Source organism: Panthera uncia (genome assembly GCF_023721935.1).
Source record: "Panthera uncia isolate 11264 chromosome B2 unlocalized genomic scaffold, Puncia_PCG_1.0 HiC_scaffold_24, whole genome shotgun sequence".
NCBI lineage: Eukaryota > Metazoa > Chordata > Mammalia > Carnivora > Felidae > Panthera > Panthera uncia.
The window spans coordinates 117,235,076-117,251,208 of NW_026057580.1; the positions used below are offsets into that span (position 1 = coordinate 117,235,076).

At 54.8% G+C, this 16,133-nt stretch overlaps 1 protein-coding gene across 1 annotated transcript in view; it reads left to right on the top strand.

Annotated features, from left to right (window-relative positions):
• The window catches only part of CEP43 (centrosomal protein 43), a gene marked incomplete at its 5' end in the record, with an annotated part of 29,004 nt that extends 19,476 nt beyond the window's left edge, over positions 1-9,528 (top strand). Inside the window, 6 exons of the mRNA XM_049654680.1 lie at positions 149-372; positions 2,209-2,339; positions 4,530-4,598; positions 6,996-7,035; positions 7,847-7,943; positions 9,090-9,528. Coding sequence (XP_049510637.1) covers positions 149-372; positions 2,209-2,339; positions 4,530-4,598; positions 6,996-7,035; positions 7,847-7,943; positions 9,090-9,164 — 636 coding nt within the window. The remainder of the gene's footprint in view (positions 1-148; positions 373-2,208; positions 2,340-4,529; positions 4,599-6,995; positions 7,036-7,846; positions 7,944-9,089) is intronic.
• Positions 9,529-16,133: the final 6,605 nt, after the last annotated feature.

Below are 16,133 nucleotides of genomic sequence, written 5' to 3' on the forward strand. Positions count from 1 at the left end.
CACACACACACACACACACACACACACACACACACACACACACACACAGGTTTGTGTATGTCCGTGTGATGTTTTCTTGTGTCAAATAGCTTCTTAATGTTTTGTTTCACCAAGGAGGCCTCTTCTCTTTCCCGTTCTGTTTTTCTAGGCCAACAGTGAGGCCAGTCAGAGTGACACGAGTCTCTCCTCATCAGAACCAAAGAGCAGAAGCAGTCTCCACTTGCTGACTCATGAAACGAAAATTGGATCTTTCCTAAGTAACAAAAGTCTAGATGTCAAAGACAAAGCTGGTCTTTGTCCAGACGGAGATGATATGGAAGGGGATTCTTTCTTTGATGATCCCATTCCTAAACCAGAAAAAACTTACGGTTGGTGAGTAAACCGTGTTTTTGGATTATCAGGCCAGAGGCTTAAAAATATCATTTCCAAGTATTTCGTAATTTAAAAACGAGCTACTAAAGCTTCTGTAATTATTGATATGTAAGTCTGATTTTGTGTCACTAAAGCCTTTCGTGCCGTGAAACAACCCCAGGTGGCAAAAACCTGGGTATCACTGATTTCCGTCGGCGGGCACGTACCGAGTGCCTGTCCCGTGCCAGGACGGGGCAGCCAGAGCTCAGGCAGGGCGCCTCCCTCCAGAAGCCTGCAGTCTTGTAGACAGAGGCACCAAGGAGGAGGCAGTCCCGACAAGCCGCCAGGGGGATGCAGCCAGAGTGATGGCCGAGCAGTGACGGGAGCAGTGACGGGGCGAGCAGAGGCCGGTGGTGCTCGGCTAGAGCGTCCGTCCTGGGTAGGGGGGGAGCTCACTGAGTTGGTGAGTCGGCCGGGCAGATGGCGGGGCTTCTGGAACTCCGGGGAGAGGAGGCAGCTCGCGCAGCCCTGCGGGCACGGCAGAGCGCGGCGAGGGGCACTGCGGCGGGAGTACGTACGACTTCACCGTTAGGGAGACCGGGAGCCCTGGGGTCTGGCTGCTGGGCGTCCATCTGGGAGGCGGTCGGGATTATCCGGGTGAGAGACGATGTCAGAAGTGGTGAGAAATTGGCAGTTTGGGGGTGTGCTTGGAGGCCGGATCCGAAGGGGTTTGCTGGTCAGTGTCAGAGAACGAAGTGACCTCGAGGGAGGGCCCAGGGTTTTCAGCTGAATGGCTGGAAGGTTGGAAACCCCGCCGACAGGTGGAGAGCAGGGCTGGGCTGCACAGCTCGGCAGGTGACGGTCTAGAACTCGGGCTGGGAAGCTCGCTGCTGCCGAGGTCAGGCCTCAGGCCGGTAACTGAGGGCGTCCGACGACGGGCATTCGGGGGAGAGGTCTGGGCTCGAGGCCCAGTGAGGGGGGAGGGAGGTGTCCGTGTTGGGTGCTGCCCCTAGAGGAGCCTGGAGGCTGTCACCTGGGAAGTGGCAGGTGGCACCTGGAGGTCAGCGAGGGGAGGAGGAGGGGGAGAGGGAAGGGACCCGGGGGGTTCGGAGAGGTGTCCTGGAAGGAGGAGGCCGGAGTGAGTCCTGGAAGCCAGTCACTGCGTCGCAGCACGGAGGCAGGGGTGACACGGAGGCGGGGTGCCGGATCGTGGGGCCGGCTGCGGTGGCGGAGGGTTAGAGCGGGTTGGGCAGAGGATGGGGTGGATGGTAGGTGGGGAGCTGTGTCTTACAGGGGTGTGAGGGGTGGGGGGAGGACAATGAAGTGGGGAAGTGGGGAATGGCCGTGCGCCTGTCTGCTGAGGACAGCGCTAGGAGGGAGGGGGCCGACGTGCAGGGGTGCGGGGAGAGGCCGGTCTTGGCGGTGCTGTGCCCAGGGCGGAGCGTGCGGGTGCACTTGGCAGGGTGGGGGGGTGAGGGGTGACGGTAGCGGCCTGGGAAGGTTCCTGCTGGCGTGGGTGGGCGTGGGCAGGGCTGGAGAGGAGGCCCCGGGGAAGGGGTGAGGAGGGCGGTGGGGCCGCGAGAGGCCCACGCGAGGGCGGGGCACCGCTGGGGAGGTGGCCTCTGTGCTGCCCCTCGCCGGCTTCTAAAAATCACAGAGCCTGAAGGTGCCGAACCGTTCAGTTTGTAAGGTCGCAGACGATTTGGGAGAGGCCAGCGGGCTTCTCCGGTCACGCGCCGCGGACTCGGCGACTGCACGTTGGGTCCCGGCGCCGCGCGCACTCCCGCCGCGGTGGAGTCGCCTCTGTGTCGTTGGCCTGGCCGCAGGCGACTGAGCGACCCGCTTGTTTGTTGGCAGGAGGAGCGAGCCCGGGCCGCCCGCGGGAAGCCTCGCCTCGCTCTCGGACGCGCCCCCCTTGAAGAGCGGCCGCAGCTCCCTGACCGGAGCCCCCGGAGCCCCCGGAGCCCCCTCGTCCGCAGAGGCCGGAAGTGAGTGCGCTGGAGACACGGCCGAGGCCTGGCGATGGGTTTTGTCTGGTTAAGTAGCCCGTGAGCCGTTTCCTTTGCGCGAGTGCTCAGCCCGCGGTGCTCCTGAGGGGGCTCCCGTTCCCTTCCTTTACCACGGTCGTGGTCGCCTCGCTTCCTCGTGCCGCCGCTTTCCCAGCCGTCAAAACGCTTCCAAAACCCAGTTCCTAGCCGCCTTAGATCGTGAGTGTGTCGAGGCATTTCTCCCGTTGTGGGGCATTTAGGTGGACTCGAGCAGGACTTAGAGTCGATCGGTTTTTAAGAATTTGTTTTGTAGGTTTTATGATTGCAAATAATCGTCACGGGAATGTTAAAATATTCTCCCTTCAGCCATTTGGAGCCGGCCCATCTTTTTTCCCCTTTGGATATCAGAACCCCAGATCATTGTGTGCGTGTGTGTGTGATCTCCTAGATTTATTTTATGTGTTTGTTCACCATGATGCGTGTTCTTTTTTTTTTTTTGATAAGTTGGCGAACATACGGCGCATACTCCTGGCCTGGGGGGTGGATTCCCGTGGTTGGTCGCTTCCGCACAGCGCCCAGTGCTCATCCCAGCAGGTGCCCTCCTCGGTCCCCATCACCCACTTTCCCCTCTCCCCCGCCCCCATCCACCCTCAGTTCGTTCTCTGGATTTAAGAGTCTCTTGTGGTTTGCCTCCCTCCCTCTCTGTAACTTTTCTTTTCCCCTCCCCTCCCCTCCCCCATGGTCTTCTGCTAAGTTTCTCGCGATCCACACAGGAGTGAAAACAGACTGCATCTGTCTTTCTCTGACTGATGCGTGTGCTCTTTAACGCCCTCCCGTTCCAGCCATGCCCCCAGCCCCTCCATTCAGGTGACCCATCCGTGTGCTCTTTATGGTTCAGAGTCTGACTCTTGGTTTCTCTCTTTTTTTCCTTTTGCTCGTTTGTTTTGATTCTTAAATTCCACACGTGAGTGAAATCGTATGATATTTGTCTCTCTCTGACTTATCTCCCTCGGCATTTATACTCTCTGACTCTATCCACGTCATTGCAAATGGCAAGATTTCCTTATTCGGAATGTGAATCTGACCTCTCTTTTTCCACGTACCGGAGAGGCAGATTGTCAGACGTGGAAGGGCCGTGCCGCTGCACGGTTTACCTTCCCTCCCCTCCCCTCCCACATGCAGGTGGTGACAAGACAGAGGGTTTGAAAGTGTAGCCTTGAACGAAGACGCGTGTCGGTGAAGTTTGTTTACTATATCACAGTAAATAGAGATTTAATGGACACTGTTTTAGACCCTACTAAAAAGTAGATCTTTATTAAGAAATTGTGTGATTTTTGCATAATTTTGTAGTATTTACTAACCTTTGTTTTTTAATTTTTTTTGTTTATTTTTGAGAGACGGAGCACAAGTGGGGGAGGGGCAGAGAGTGGGGAGACACAGAATCCGGAGCGGGCTCCAGGCCCCGAGCTGTCAGCACAGAGCCTGACCTGGGGCCTGAACTCACAAACCGAGATCATGACCTGAGCCGAAGTCGGACACTTAACCGACTGAGCCCCCCGGGCGCCCCTACTAACCTTTTTATGTTACATGGTGCGGCTGCGGGATTCCCCAGGATATGTGAAGGAGATGACGTGTGGCTTCTTTGAGCCGGGTAGTAAACTGGCCACCTATCTGTTCATGTGGCCCACGCCCGTCCCCCCCCCCCCCCCCCCCGCCCCCTTCTTCCCCAGTCGTTGTCACCTGCAGTGAGAACTTAGCGGGTCATGGTCAAGTTGCTCTTAACGGTGAGTAGAGAATGACGACCGGGAGAGGATGTTGAGCACTTAGGACTGAAAAAACAATCAGTTTGGTAAATGAAATAGCCGTTGAATTAAAGCAAAATTGAAGGAAATAAAATTGAGAATAACCGTAGTGCCTGAATTCACACTTAATGAGTCTTTTCACAGACGGTGCTATCTGTTAGGCCAGAAATTATTTCCTGGTCAGATTTCAATAAAGAGCAGTATGGTGTGTGGTTAAAAAGGGGGTGCGATGCATGATGTGAGCGTCATTCGTCAGAGTTTGCAGTTCTGTCTTCGATTTTGGTTATGACGTTATAGTCATAAACCCTATACCGGAAAAACCAGTGATACGCCTTAGAGACTGTCGGGTTCTAAAAGTCAATGCCGTGTGAATGTTTTTCCTCCACAGGTAAAAGAGGAAACACGGTTTTGAAAGATCTGAAGTTGGTCAATGATAAAGTTGGATCACTTGGATTAGGTAAGTAGATTTCCTGTTTTTAGTCTTAATGGCCTGAAGGCCATTATGTTTTAGAATAAAATCTTAAATGCAGCGGGTTGGCCTGCAGCAGGCGCCTCCTGACTGGGCGCCTGGCGGTCCCCTGGGGTGGGTGACGCAGCGGCCGCCACAGGCTCCCTGCTTGGGGAGCTGGGGTTCGGGGGGGGGGGGGGGGGGTTCTGCCTGGGACGGGCCCCTGCAGACACCCGCGGTGTGGGGGGAGCCAGTGGGCGCTGGGGTGGAAATGGGCGGGAGGTGGGCTCGTCCTCGCCCCGGGGGCGACTTCCCTGCCGAGACCAGGTGGGTGACGTTTCAGCGCGGACCGAGGACAGTCTGTGCAAAGGCAGAGTCCCTTCTCTGGGCACCGGGAGTGCGCCGTCCAGGCCCTGGGGGAGCAGCCTGAGCGGGAGACAGGCTGTGGATCTGGTGTTCACTTGTGTCATGTGGAGTGGTGGTTTGTGACCCTGAGGGAGGAAATGCGTTTCTGCGGACGCGAGCGCTTACAGCGCCCTGGGGCTCTCCTCCGGTGTCCGGTCCCGGGGGAGGCACAGAGGCGGATGGGCGTCCTCTAGGCGCACCTCACCCGGGAGGGGCTGGAAGAAACGGCTCGGCCCGCGTGCTTGGCCGTCCCTCTTCCGTCCCCGCGGGACATGGGCGTGTGCCCCACGCGACCTTCCGCTGCCCCGGATCTGCGCTCACGGGGTGGGCGCTGGGGCCTGGCGAGACCCTCCCCCGCCCCCATTCTGGAGGACACTGCAGTGAGCGGAGAGGACTCCGGTTTGGGAGCGGGTGGGTGCAGGTGACATCGCAGATGGGGCCTCCCTCCGTGGCGCGTCCGAACAGGCGGAGGCCGGCTGTGCCCTCTCCGGGCCTGTCTGCGGGCGCTGACGGCACCCAGCTCCTTGTACGCTGGAGACAGTCTAATGACACACGCAGGCCCTAGTGAACGGTGCCTTATGAGCGCCAGCTGCCTCTGGCGGTGTCTCGGCTCGCCCTGCAGCTGCAGCGTGGACGCGCCCCAGCTGCCGGACTCTGCAGCCGTGGCGGTAGCGGTGACGGTGACGCTGGGTGGGCCTGCGCCCTTGCCCAGAGTTCCCCCGGTTCCTGGGCAGGCCGCCTCTTCCTCGCCTCTTCCTCAGCCCCACCCGCGGCTGCCGGCTCAACCTGCCCCTGGCCCGCCCCCTGGCCCGCCCCTGGCCCGCTGCCTCTATGTCTCACCTGCGTCTCACCTGTGCCAGGTGTCTGCCTCCTGCTGTCCCTCTGCTCTGACAGCCTGCTCTTTGTCAAAGCCAGGGCAGCCCCAGCCTGCTATTGAGGAGGGGACACTGAGTGTTCCCCTCGTGGAGGGAAGGGGCCCGGCCGTGCCGCAGGTGCCAGCTGGGAGAAGGGGGCCCTCTGCTTCCCTCGCCTTCGCCGGGACCTGTGCGGTCGTTGGGCTGGGGCTGTGGGTGCCACTGCGGGGAAGACCTGGGACTCGTCAGCTGAAGTCTGGTCATTCAGCCGGACGTGAGGGTTTGGTGTAAATCAGCATTTCTGTTTAGTTTTGTTTGATGGTATTGCAACAGTATTGTTTCCTGTTTGTTTTCATCGTCGTCGTGAATTTGTGGACTTCTCAGTATTTGAAGTAACGTACGAATGTTAGCGGGCCAGCCTAGGGTAATAATGACGCTGGCGACACGCACTTGGCACCATAGCAACAGGTGGTTTTATCTCAGTCTTAACCCTGTGAGGTTGGTTTTAGTATTTCCTCCATTTCTGCAGATGAGAGCCAGGTTATGTGAGTGGCCTGAGGTCACGCGGATTGTAAAGTGCAGGTACGTTAACTGAGAGCCCCACCTGGACATTATTTTAGTTTTTTAATGTTTACTTATTTTTGACAGAGAGAGAGACAGAGCACGAGCAGGGGAGGGGCAGAGAGAGAGGGAGACACAGAATTGGAAGCAGGTTCCAGGCTCCGAGCTGTCAGCACAGAGCCCGACGCGGGGCTCGAACTCACAGCCCATGAGGCAGCAGTAGGGGGTTCATGATAACCTGGTTTTGAGGTCTCCCATTACATCCAGCACGTGATATTTTTAATATCAGACGACTTTACAAATGATAAACATACAACGTGATTTAGCTTTCGGGTACTTGGAATAGAAGACTGGGTATCAACCACATTTTATGAATGACATTTTGTTATTTCTTAGGTAGTTTATTTGGTCCTTTGCTTTCGTGTCCTATACGGGAAAGATATTTCTAACCCTGGAGACTTCATTTTTAATGATGCAATATCATTCGGTAATGGGGTTTTTCCTGAAGGAAACGTGAGTGTGCGATCGTAGCTACATCGTGAAGCGTGCTGATGTAAACGTCGCCCGTCTTTTCTTAAACTTACAGGGACTGGAGAAGACGACGACTATGTTGATGATTTTAACAGGTAAGAAAAATAGCTGGGCAACAAATAAATCGCAAAGAGTTTGTGACACAGGAAAGTGTCACGGAATTACGTTGGTGCTTATTTTAGTGTATTTGACTCTCTCGTGCACGCTAGTCACTCCAGAGTTACACCCTGCACTTTGCAGCCTGTTTTGGTTTTGCATTAGAATGCGAACAAACGCGTCATGTTCAGCATTGTAACTTGGTAAGAACACAACACGGCCAGTCGGAGGCGTCAGGTCGCATCAGGTCGCCGTGGTCCACGTGCGCTCCCCCAGCCACGTGGAAGGTGGGGATGCGTGCCTAACTTCAGACATTGCCCTCTCCAACTAGTGTCCTCATTCAGATGACAGGTCATGTTTTGTTCAGATACCTTTTTACGTATGTAATGATACTACAATCTGTGAGTTGCCTGATGGTTTGGAAATAATTGTTGTGGGTGTGATGAGAAATTTTAAATTAGAGCCTGAGAATTTGATGTAACTGACAAGGTTTCACCCCCCCCCCCAATTGAGAATTTATATTTTATTTCTTAACAGAATGATTTATCATACAGTTTTTTTGAGAGATGGCACTGCTTGTAGATGAAATTTTAAGAACCTGGGTTTGTGCTTTTCCTGGCATTGTGGCCACAGTCACCATCACGGACCTTGGTTTTCTCATGTCTTAAGTTGACTCCCCTGTTTCTGTTGCCCTCGATCAGTTATGTTAAGGATCAGGTGAGGTAATATGTACAAAGTTAATGGCACCTGATATTTCATTTAAACGTTCATGTTCAGTGTCCTTTATTCTGTTTCCTTCTCTCAAACTAGTACCAGCCATCGCTCAGAAAAAAGTGAGCTGAGTATCGGTGAAGAGATCGAGGAAGATCTTTCTGTGGAAACGGACGACATCAATACCAGTGACAAAGTATGGTGTTAGCGTTTCCTGTGGAACGCTGTTTGTGTCTGTTGCCTTGACTTACTGTGAAGCTTCAAAAACTGTACACGGATTAGGAGAAAAACAGTTGAAAATCGTGACGTGACAGCTACTGGGCCCAGGTCGAGAAACAATGGCTTTTACGCGTCTGTAAGGTGCCCCTGATGGCCGCTCCCGGGGTCAGTGTGTGCCGCTGGGGCACCTGTGCCCTGTGGCTGGGCGTCGTGGGTGTAGGTGGGCCCCGGTGGGTCGGGACTGGAGTCCGAACTGACCGCCTCAGGGGTGTAGACGGCAGAGGCCAGAGAAGTCGGGACAGGACTGGGAGTGGGCGCAGGGACGGGAGCCCCGTGCAGGGGGAGGTGAAGCGGCGTGTCAACAGGCAGGCCAGGGCTGGCGCGGAAGCCCGGAGAGGACGATGCGGCGGACGTGCGGCGGGCTGTGCGGTTAGGAGTGCGTCCTGGAGATCCTTGTTCTCAGGCAGAGGGCACAGTGTACTTGGGTGGACGCACGTTGCACGTGAGACGGAGGCGGCATCTCAGGCTGTCCCGTCGGCGTCACAGAGGCGGCTGCCGGTCAGGTGGGCGCCTCTCAGGCTGTAGGCGGCCCGGCCCGGAGGTGGACGAGGGGCGTTCCCCAAGTGCCCGTGACCGCCGCGGGATGAGCGGACGCGGCAGGCCGTTGGGAGAGGCGGCGCGTCGGAGCCGGCAGGCTCCGGGAGCGTGTCCTTTTGCGTCCTGTGGTCTCCTGGGCGCGCTTTAATCGGTCATCTCCAGCCTGCCCGTTGGCACAGCGGGAACGGTAGTGTGTGCCTCACGGGAGCGTCGGGAAGGCTGGGGGAGGACGGCTCCCGGCACTTGGTCTCTGGTCGCACCCGATGTACCTGCAGCCACCGGGGCAGCTGGGAGGGTTATGGCAACAGGTGTTCGTTAGCGTGGCCTTGGGCTGCGAGCTCAGCCTTTGGTAATCGTCCCAGGTTTCGAAATAGGGGGAGGAAGGGGAGGGTTTAGGGGACTTTTGAATATGAAGTGGTTTGTGGAGTACAAGGTGATATGTAAATGACAGCAGTATGTTTTAGAGATTATTTATGACTCCCTCTTCTGACACCAGCTCTTTCCTTTTTCTGTTTGAACCACGAAGCTTGATGACCTGACGCAGGACCTGACTGTGTCCCAGCTCAGTGATGTCGCGGATTATCTGGAAGACGTTGCATAGACACGAAAGGAGGAAGTATTCTCATCAACAAAGGACAGAGGACTCTGATCAGTTGCATCCCCCCCCACCCCCCCGACCCGCCCCAGACAATCACTCTTTGCTGGAATGTCTGCTCCCTGTTGGTGCCTTGTGTTTCAAAAAGACTGCAGATATTTTTAAAAATTAACTTTCCGTTATACTAAACAAAACGCTTCCAACTTGAGCCCATGTGTGGAAGATACAAGTTCTTAATTTGGTTTGGCTACACATTTCTCTGTGGAAATTGATTATCTACAACTCAGACTCCTCACAGGGAGTGAACCCATGAAAATACGAGTATTAAGAGCATCCTGAAAGGTGTCAATAAAGCTGTAGGTTCACACAACTCTGTGTGTGTGTGTGTGTGTGTGTGTGTGTGTGTGTGTCTTGAGCCGTCTGGAATCAAAGCATATTCGATATTAGGTGGTTCTGCACATACTTGGCAAAACGACCTGGTACATGTGTAGCATTGAAGCCTGTTACTTGAAGTTAAATTTGACGTGTCCGCTTTATTGTGTATTTCCTTCCGTCTGGAAGGGTTGTTAGACCAGGAAGCTTCTATGAAAACACTTGTGTGTGTGCTACGTAGTTTTGCTTGATTTGAAGAAATCTAGAGGTTGCTCTGACTTTTAATTCCTGGACTTGTCGCTGACATTAGTGGTCGCTGCCCAGGTCCACGTAAGGAGCGTCAGCGGCAGGTTGCGTTCTTTATAGTTACAATTTATTGCTTATAAAGATGCCTGGAAACAGACGAGAGGCCAAAAGGCGTCGGAAAGCATGAAGCAGCGCTTTTATTTCAGATGTGGAGGCTGGTCGTATCCAAATCCAGACTGGACGGGAACAGTGGTGATGGCCTAAGACCACATCTGGTCTGACAGGCTTTACCCACTCACTCTAGGTCGTTCCACCGCGGCCCTTGGCACACGGGGCCAGTGCCGGCCTGGGGGCAGCCCCCCTCCCCCGCACCTGCCGAGCTGCTGTCCACGTAGGTCACCGAGGGCTCTGAGGTCTCCGTTCCAGACAGCCCAGAGAGGGCACGTCCGTTCCTGTTTGTGTAAGTGACTCTGTGATTATGTGTTACGTTCTGTACTTTTTTTATTTGAATTCAATTATGCTTTTTATTAAAAGTCACCTTTATTAATAAAGAGTGAACTAGACCTACTTGACTGATCTCAGTAAGTGAGCAGACTCCGTGGTTCACGGAGTGCCCGTTTTTCATTTCACGTTAGCCTAAATGGGGCAGAAATAACTGCTGGGCCCTCAGAGGTAAAGGGAGGTGATGGCGTGAGGAGTGAGATTGTATAACTTGACAATCTGCTTGTGTAGCCCCTCGGTGAAACTGAGCCATAAACACCAAGAGGAAGGAGGACAGAAGACGGGCCAGGGCCCCCTGGGAGCCGCAGTGTCGGTCTGCCCTCGGTCCGTGGGCTGTGGCCTCCGTCCTGGCGGTGGGTCACGTTTTGTGCGCGTGAACAGCGCCGTGTGGGGATGTGCTCTGTTGCCGAGAGTCCCCCCGTGTGCTTGTTCCAAACTGCATTTGCCTGGAAACCGTCTCTGGAAACACTTTCTCTGAGCCACTGCAGGACCTGTGTCACAGGTGTGACTTACTTTTTATTGAAAACAATTTTTCTCTTTACGCTTTATTTTTGAGAGAGTGAGCGAGCGATCCAGCATGAGCAGGGGAGGGACAGAGGGAGACACGGAATCCGCAGCAGGCTCCAGGCTCGGAGCTGTCCACACAGCTGACTCAACCTACTGAGCCCTCCGCCCCCCCCCCCCCCAGACGCCCCTGGGTGTGATTTGTTTTTTGTTACCTGATGGGAGCTAGAGTTCAGTGACAGGATTGGGAGTGACAGCTGGAGGTGGCTTTTGAAATTTGGGGAAGGCATTGGAACAGCACCGTCTGAAATTGGTCACTGTTCCGTTACGCAGAGAACCCGACCTTTGGTTGTATCTGGGAGGACGGGCAGGAAACGCCCCGTCTGGAACCTCATTTGTCATTAGCACTGCATCCCTCTGGAAAGTGTGATTTCCCCACGTCGTCCTTGAGCAGAAAGGTTGAGTGTGTGAGTGTGACGAGTAGTTTCTTTTTGTTTGGAAATACCTTCCGAGATACTAACCCATGGAACACATCTGTATGGGAAAGCCTGGATTGTGCGGTGGGACTGGTACGTGCGACGTGTCATTTTACTGGTAGTGGCTCAAAGCGAATAAAAAGGCTTTATTGCCCCATTTGTGTCCCTGCACCTGCTGCGTCTCACGTGGGATGGTCAGCACGCTGACGCTGTCCCCGCCGCTCACCGGCTCCTTGTCCGCACCGCCCTTGCCCAAGAATCACCGGCTCGTGTCCCTCCTGTTCTCAGACGTTCCAGCCCGAGGGGACGCCAGTTGTCCTTCCCACTCCGTCTCTGTCGTGTGTACCCAGGGTATTTCACTCCCGTCTCGTCGCTGACGCGGGCCCGTGGGCTGTGTGCGAGCCGGCCGAGCGGGCGCCGTGTTTCGCCACCTGGGTGTGTCTTTGGCACCTGGAATAGTACGTGGCCCATCGTGTGGCTCTGTAAGGACGGGGCGGGGGGACAGATACGGTAGCCCGCTCGTGGGGTTCGGTGTCGGCGGGGGCGCCTGGGAGGCGTTTCTGGCTGGGCAGCCACCTCCTGGGGACAGCGTTCCTGTCCCGGGGCTCCCAGGCCCGCTGAGTCGGTCCGTGGCTCGGTCAAGGCCGTCAGAGGGAGCCGCGGCTCACGGGACACTCGTTATTAGCTCTCGTTTTGAATATCGCCATTCTGATGGGTGTGAACAGGTTTCACACCGTGGTTTCGATTTGCATCTGGAGTGATTTTACGTGCCCTTGTGACTCTGTGCTGTCGTCGGGGAGAGTGTCTGGCTGCTCAGCAGTGTGGTCCACGCATTCGGTTTCCTTACTGATCTTCTTCCGTTTTATTCTGTATTGAAAGCGGGGGCATCAGAATCGCCAGCCTTTGCTGAATTACCAGTTTCTTCCTTCGGTTCTGTCGGGTTTTGCTTCTGGTGTTTTTGGAACTCTGCTGTTAGGTGCATTCTGTGTAATTGCTGTATCTTCAGAAAATGTCTCTCTCTAGCAATTTCGTTTTGTTTTAAAACCATTTTGCCTGGGGGCACCTGGGTGGCTCAGTCCGTTGAGCGTCCGACTTCAGCTCAGGTCATGATCTCGCGGTCCGTGAGTTCGAGCCCCGCGTCGGCCTCTGGAGCCTGGAGCCTGCTTCAGATTCTGTGTCTCCCTCTCTCTGTGACCCTCCCCCATTCATGCCCTGCCTCTTTCTGTTTCAAAAATAAACAAAGAGGGGCGCCTGGGTGGCTCAGTCGGTTGGGCATCCGACTTCAGCTCAGGTCATGATCTCGCGGTTCATGGGTTCAAGCCCCACATCGGGCTCCGTGCTGACAGCTTGGAGCTTGGAGCCTGCTTCGGATTCTGTGTCTCCCTCTCTCTCTTCTCCTCCCCTTCTTGCACTCTGTCTCTCAAAAATAAAAATAAACATTAAAAAAAAATTAAAAATGAATAAATAAGTAAACATTAAAAAAATTAAAACAAACAAACCATCTCGCCTTGCTCTTGTGGTGGCCGTTTGCATGACATTCGTGTCTTTGAATCTAAAGTTTGTCTCCTGGAGGTAGCATATAGTTGGATTTTTTAAAAAAAAAATGCAGTCTGGTGACCTCTACTTTTTGACTGGATTGCTTGGTCCATTCACATCCCGTGTCATTATTGATATAGTTTGGACTTACGTGGGCAGTTTTACTATTTGTCGAGTAATTGTCTCATGTCTTTTTTTGTCTCTGTTCCTTTGCTGTTTTCTTTTGCAGTAAGTGAATATTTTCTAGTGCAACGTTTTAACTTCTTAAATTATTTTCTCACTGTATATTTTTCCAGTTGTGTTGAGGAGAATTGACATGCGTCGCTGTGTAAGTTCAGGCGTGCGGCACGACGGTTAGGTGTCCGTGTGCCGTGAAACGATCCCACGCCAGGTCCAGCTGACATCTGTGCTCTCACACAGATAAGCACAAAGGAAAGAAAAACTTCCTGCGAGGAGAACTCTTGGGTTCTAGTCTCTTCACAGTTTTCCTGAGGGTCCTCACTGTATTTTTAAGGCGTTTTCTCAGCGGTCGCCCCGGGGTTTACAGCGTACTTCTCATAGGTCTGCACCGAATCGTTTCCCACCAGCCTAGGGAAACTCCCCTCCCAGGCAGCTCTCTTCCCTCTGGTCTTGTCCTTGTGGTGTTGTTGTACTTACTATCTCTCTGTAGCTTACAAGCACAAGAATTATCCGTTATAATTATCACCTTAAATAATTTTAGGTCTTGGGGCGCCCGGGTGGCTCTGTCGGTGAAGCGTCCAACTTCGGCTGAGGTCACGGTCTCACGGTTTGTGGGTTCGAGTCCCGCTTCGGGCTCTGTGCGGATGGCTCAGAGCCTGGAGCTGCTTCGGCTTCTGTGTCTCACTTTTGTCTCTGCCCCTCCCCCACTCATTCTCTCTCCCTCCCTCCTTCCCTCCCTCTCAAAAGTAAACATTAAAAAAAATGTAAAAACAACACAGTAATTTCAGGTCCTTTAAAGAACTTGAGGGTCTAAAGTGAGGGAAGGGAGAGGGGAGGAAGGAAGACCCCATTCAAGGCGACTCCGCCCTTCCCGGTGGAGGGGACAGCCGGGGCTTCCTCTCCAGGGTATTCGTGAACCCCCGCTTCACCCCTCTGCCAACGGTGAGCCCCGGAGGACATCCCTTTCTTCTCCCGGGTCACCTGCTCCCTGTGCAGCCCTGGGCCGTGCTTGGCTCTGACGTGACTCCGGGCGCTCCCGGGTTCACCTTGCACTTGGCTGACGAGCTCCTCGGCGGTGCCGCTGCCTGGGACTCGCACAAACCGGGTGACTCCGGAAGGATTTCGGTGAAGTTCAGGCAACAGGCTTTCGCGGCTGCCCGTGTCGTTGAGGAGACTGTGAAGCGGGCATCCGGGATGACGAGTCCGGGGCCGATGGTGAAGGAGCCACCGTCGCCCTGCAGGGAGCAGAGGTGAGAGAGCGGGTCGGGGGATGGGCCGGGCTGCTGAGGTTGGCCGCCTTCGTTGCCACAAGGCCGCACTTAACGCCTGTAGGACCAGTAAGTGCCAACCCAGTGACTTTCTGGCGAAGGTCTGCCGTGTGATTCTTCCAGAAACGGGCTTGAGGATACTGTTTTCTCAGGTTGTTGTCTGTCCTGGTGGAGAAGGGGTCTGTTCTACAATCGAGATAAATCCTAGCGAGCAAACGTGTGAATGGCTTCACGGACCCATCCTTTACCGTGGAAACCAAACAACGATTTAGTGAAATGTAGGTATTTCCTGGACAGTGACCAAAATGTTCTGAGCTTTGAGTGCTAAGTCAAAACAGGTGTTGAGGTGAGCCTCAGGAAAGATAAGCGGCCAAGTCTTGCCCACGATTGCTCCTCCTGGAACACAGAATCGCGTTGTGGGACTTACAACTGAGGGTTCTCCTCTGCTGCTTCGGGGGAAGCCACTGCCCCAGGTGCCTCCAGCCCCGACCTTCTAGGACTTCCAGAACCGTCCCTGTCATGCAGGGAAAAAAGCTGCCAGCCTGGGCTGGGGCGGTGCCTACGAGGTGCCAACCGCCTGGCGAGGGAAACCGGTGGGGGGTGCGGACGGGCCGGCCAAGCAGGACCCTGGGCCCGGGCAGACACGGCTGCATGGCCGCGGGGGGACGGGCACAGCTGTACTGAAAGCCAGCGCGACTCCTGCAATTGTGTCGTCAGAGCACCAGCCACCAAAAGCTGCCTGGAAGTACCTACTGGTCTTCTGTTCACATTTCGGTATTTAAATAACCCCGTCTACACAGTGCGCTCAGTAACGGCAACAGGCCCAGTTATGTCGTTTATCTAGTTCCGTGTGTTCAAGCCATAGGGGAGCAGCACAGCGATTCCCATTTCTTATTAAAAAAAAAGAACCCAGTCGCCATGGGAGCATAAACATACTTGGCTGTGTGTGTCCTAAGAAACAGCAGAGAGACTTACACGTTTTCCCTACGGAGAAAATAAATTGAGGGCTCAAAAAACGTGGAAATCGTGTTTACAGACCAACTTTATGCAAACAAAAAGAAACGTTCAGTTGATGCGTCGTGGGCGAGTAAGGACGGAGAGAGGGGAGCAGCGATGGGCCAGGGCGCAGGTGCAGAAGAGAAGGCGGGGGGAGGGGGGTGAGGAGGGGAGGGCTGCGGCGGGAGCCCCGGGCTCGGGCACGAGAGAGAGGGCCCTGCCGTGTCCACCTGTGTCCTGCCGGTGCTGGGCCGCGAGGTGACCAGCCCGTGCACGGCCAGCGCCCCGGGGACCTGCGGCGGGACTCAGAGTCCAGCAGGTTTGGGCCAGCCGCTCCTGGGACCGCTGGGACCCGAGGGGTGGGGGCGTCCACGTGTGCGTTAAGCCCTAGGTGATCCTCAGCACCTGAGTTGATGAAGATCTTCAGAATTCTCAGAGGCTTCTATACGTGTTGAAGAAAAGGATTAGCATCTTCAGTCTTGGGAGACACCTGAAATCTCACACGTAGCCCCGTCTGTGAGCTCGACCCCGGAGCCAGAGGCAGACTCCTTCCCAGGGTCGAGCTGGCGGGACCCCTGCTGCTTTTCCACGGCACGTGTCGTCCGCCACCTGTCCCCAGCCTCAGCCGTGGTGATAGGATGTGTATACGTACATTGTTTTCGGAGACTCGGTGCTCTTTAATCATGTGGGCTTTAAGAGGCACTAAAAATATAGGCCACCTTAGAAGAAGGCATACCAGAGTAGGAAACTTTGCAGAAAATTATCTTGCTGATTCTTTCCAGAGTAGCTGAATTTTCCACTGTGGTTTGGCTTCTGTGGTTTCAGAAGCGATGTGTGTGCCGAGTGTTCTCTTATGTAACAGCCCCGCCGTACCTGCCCTCGGTCCTTAACTCGGC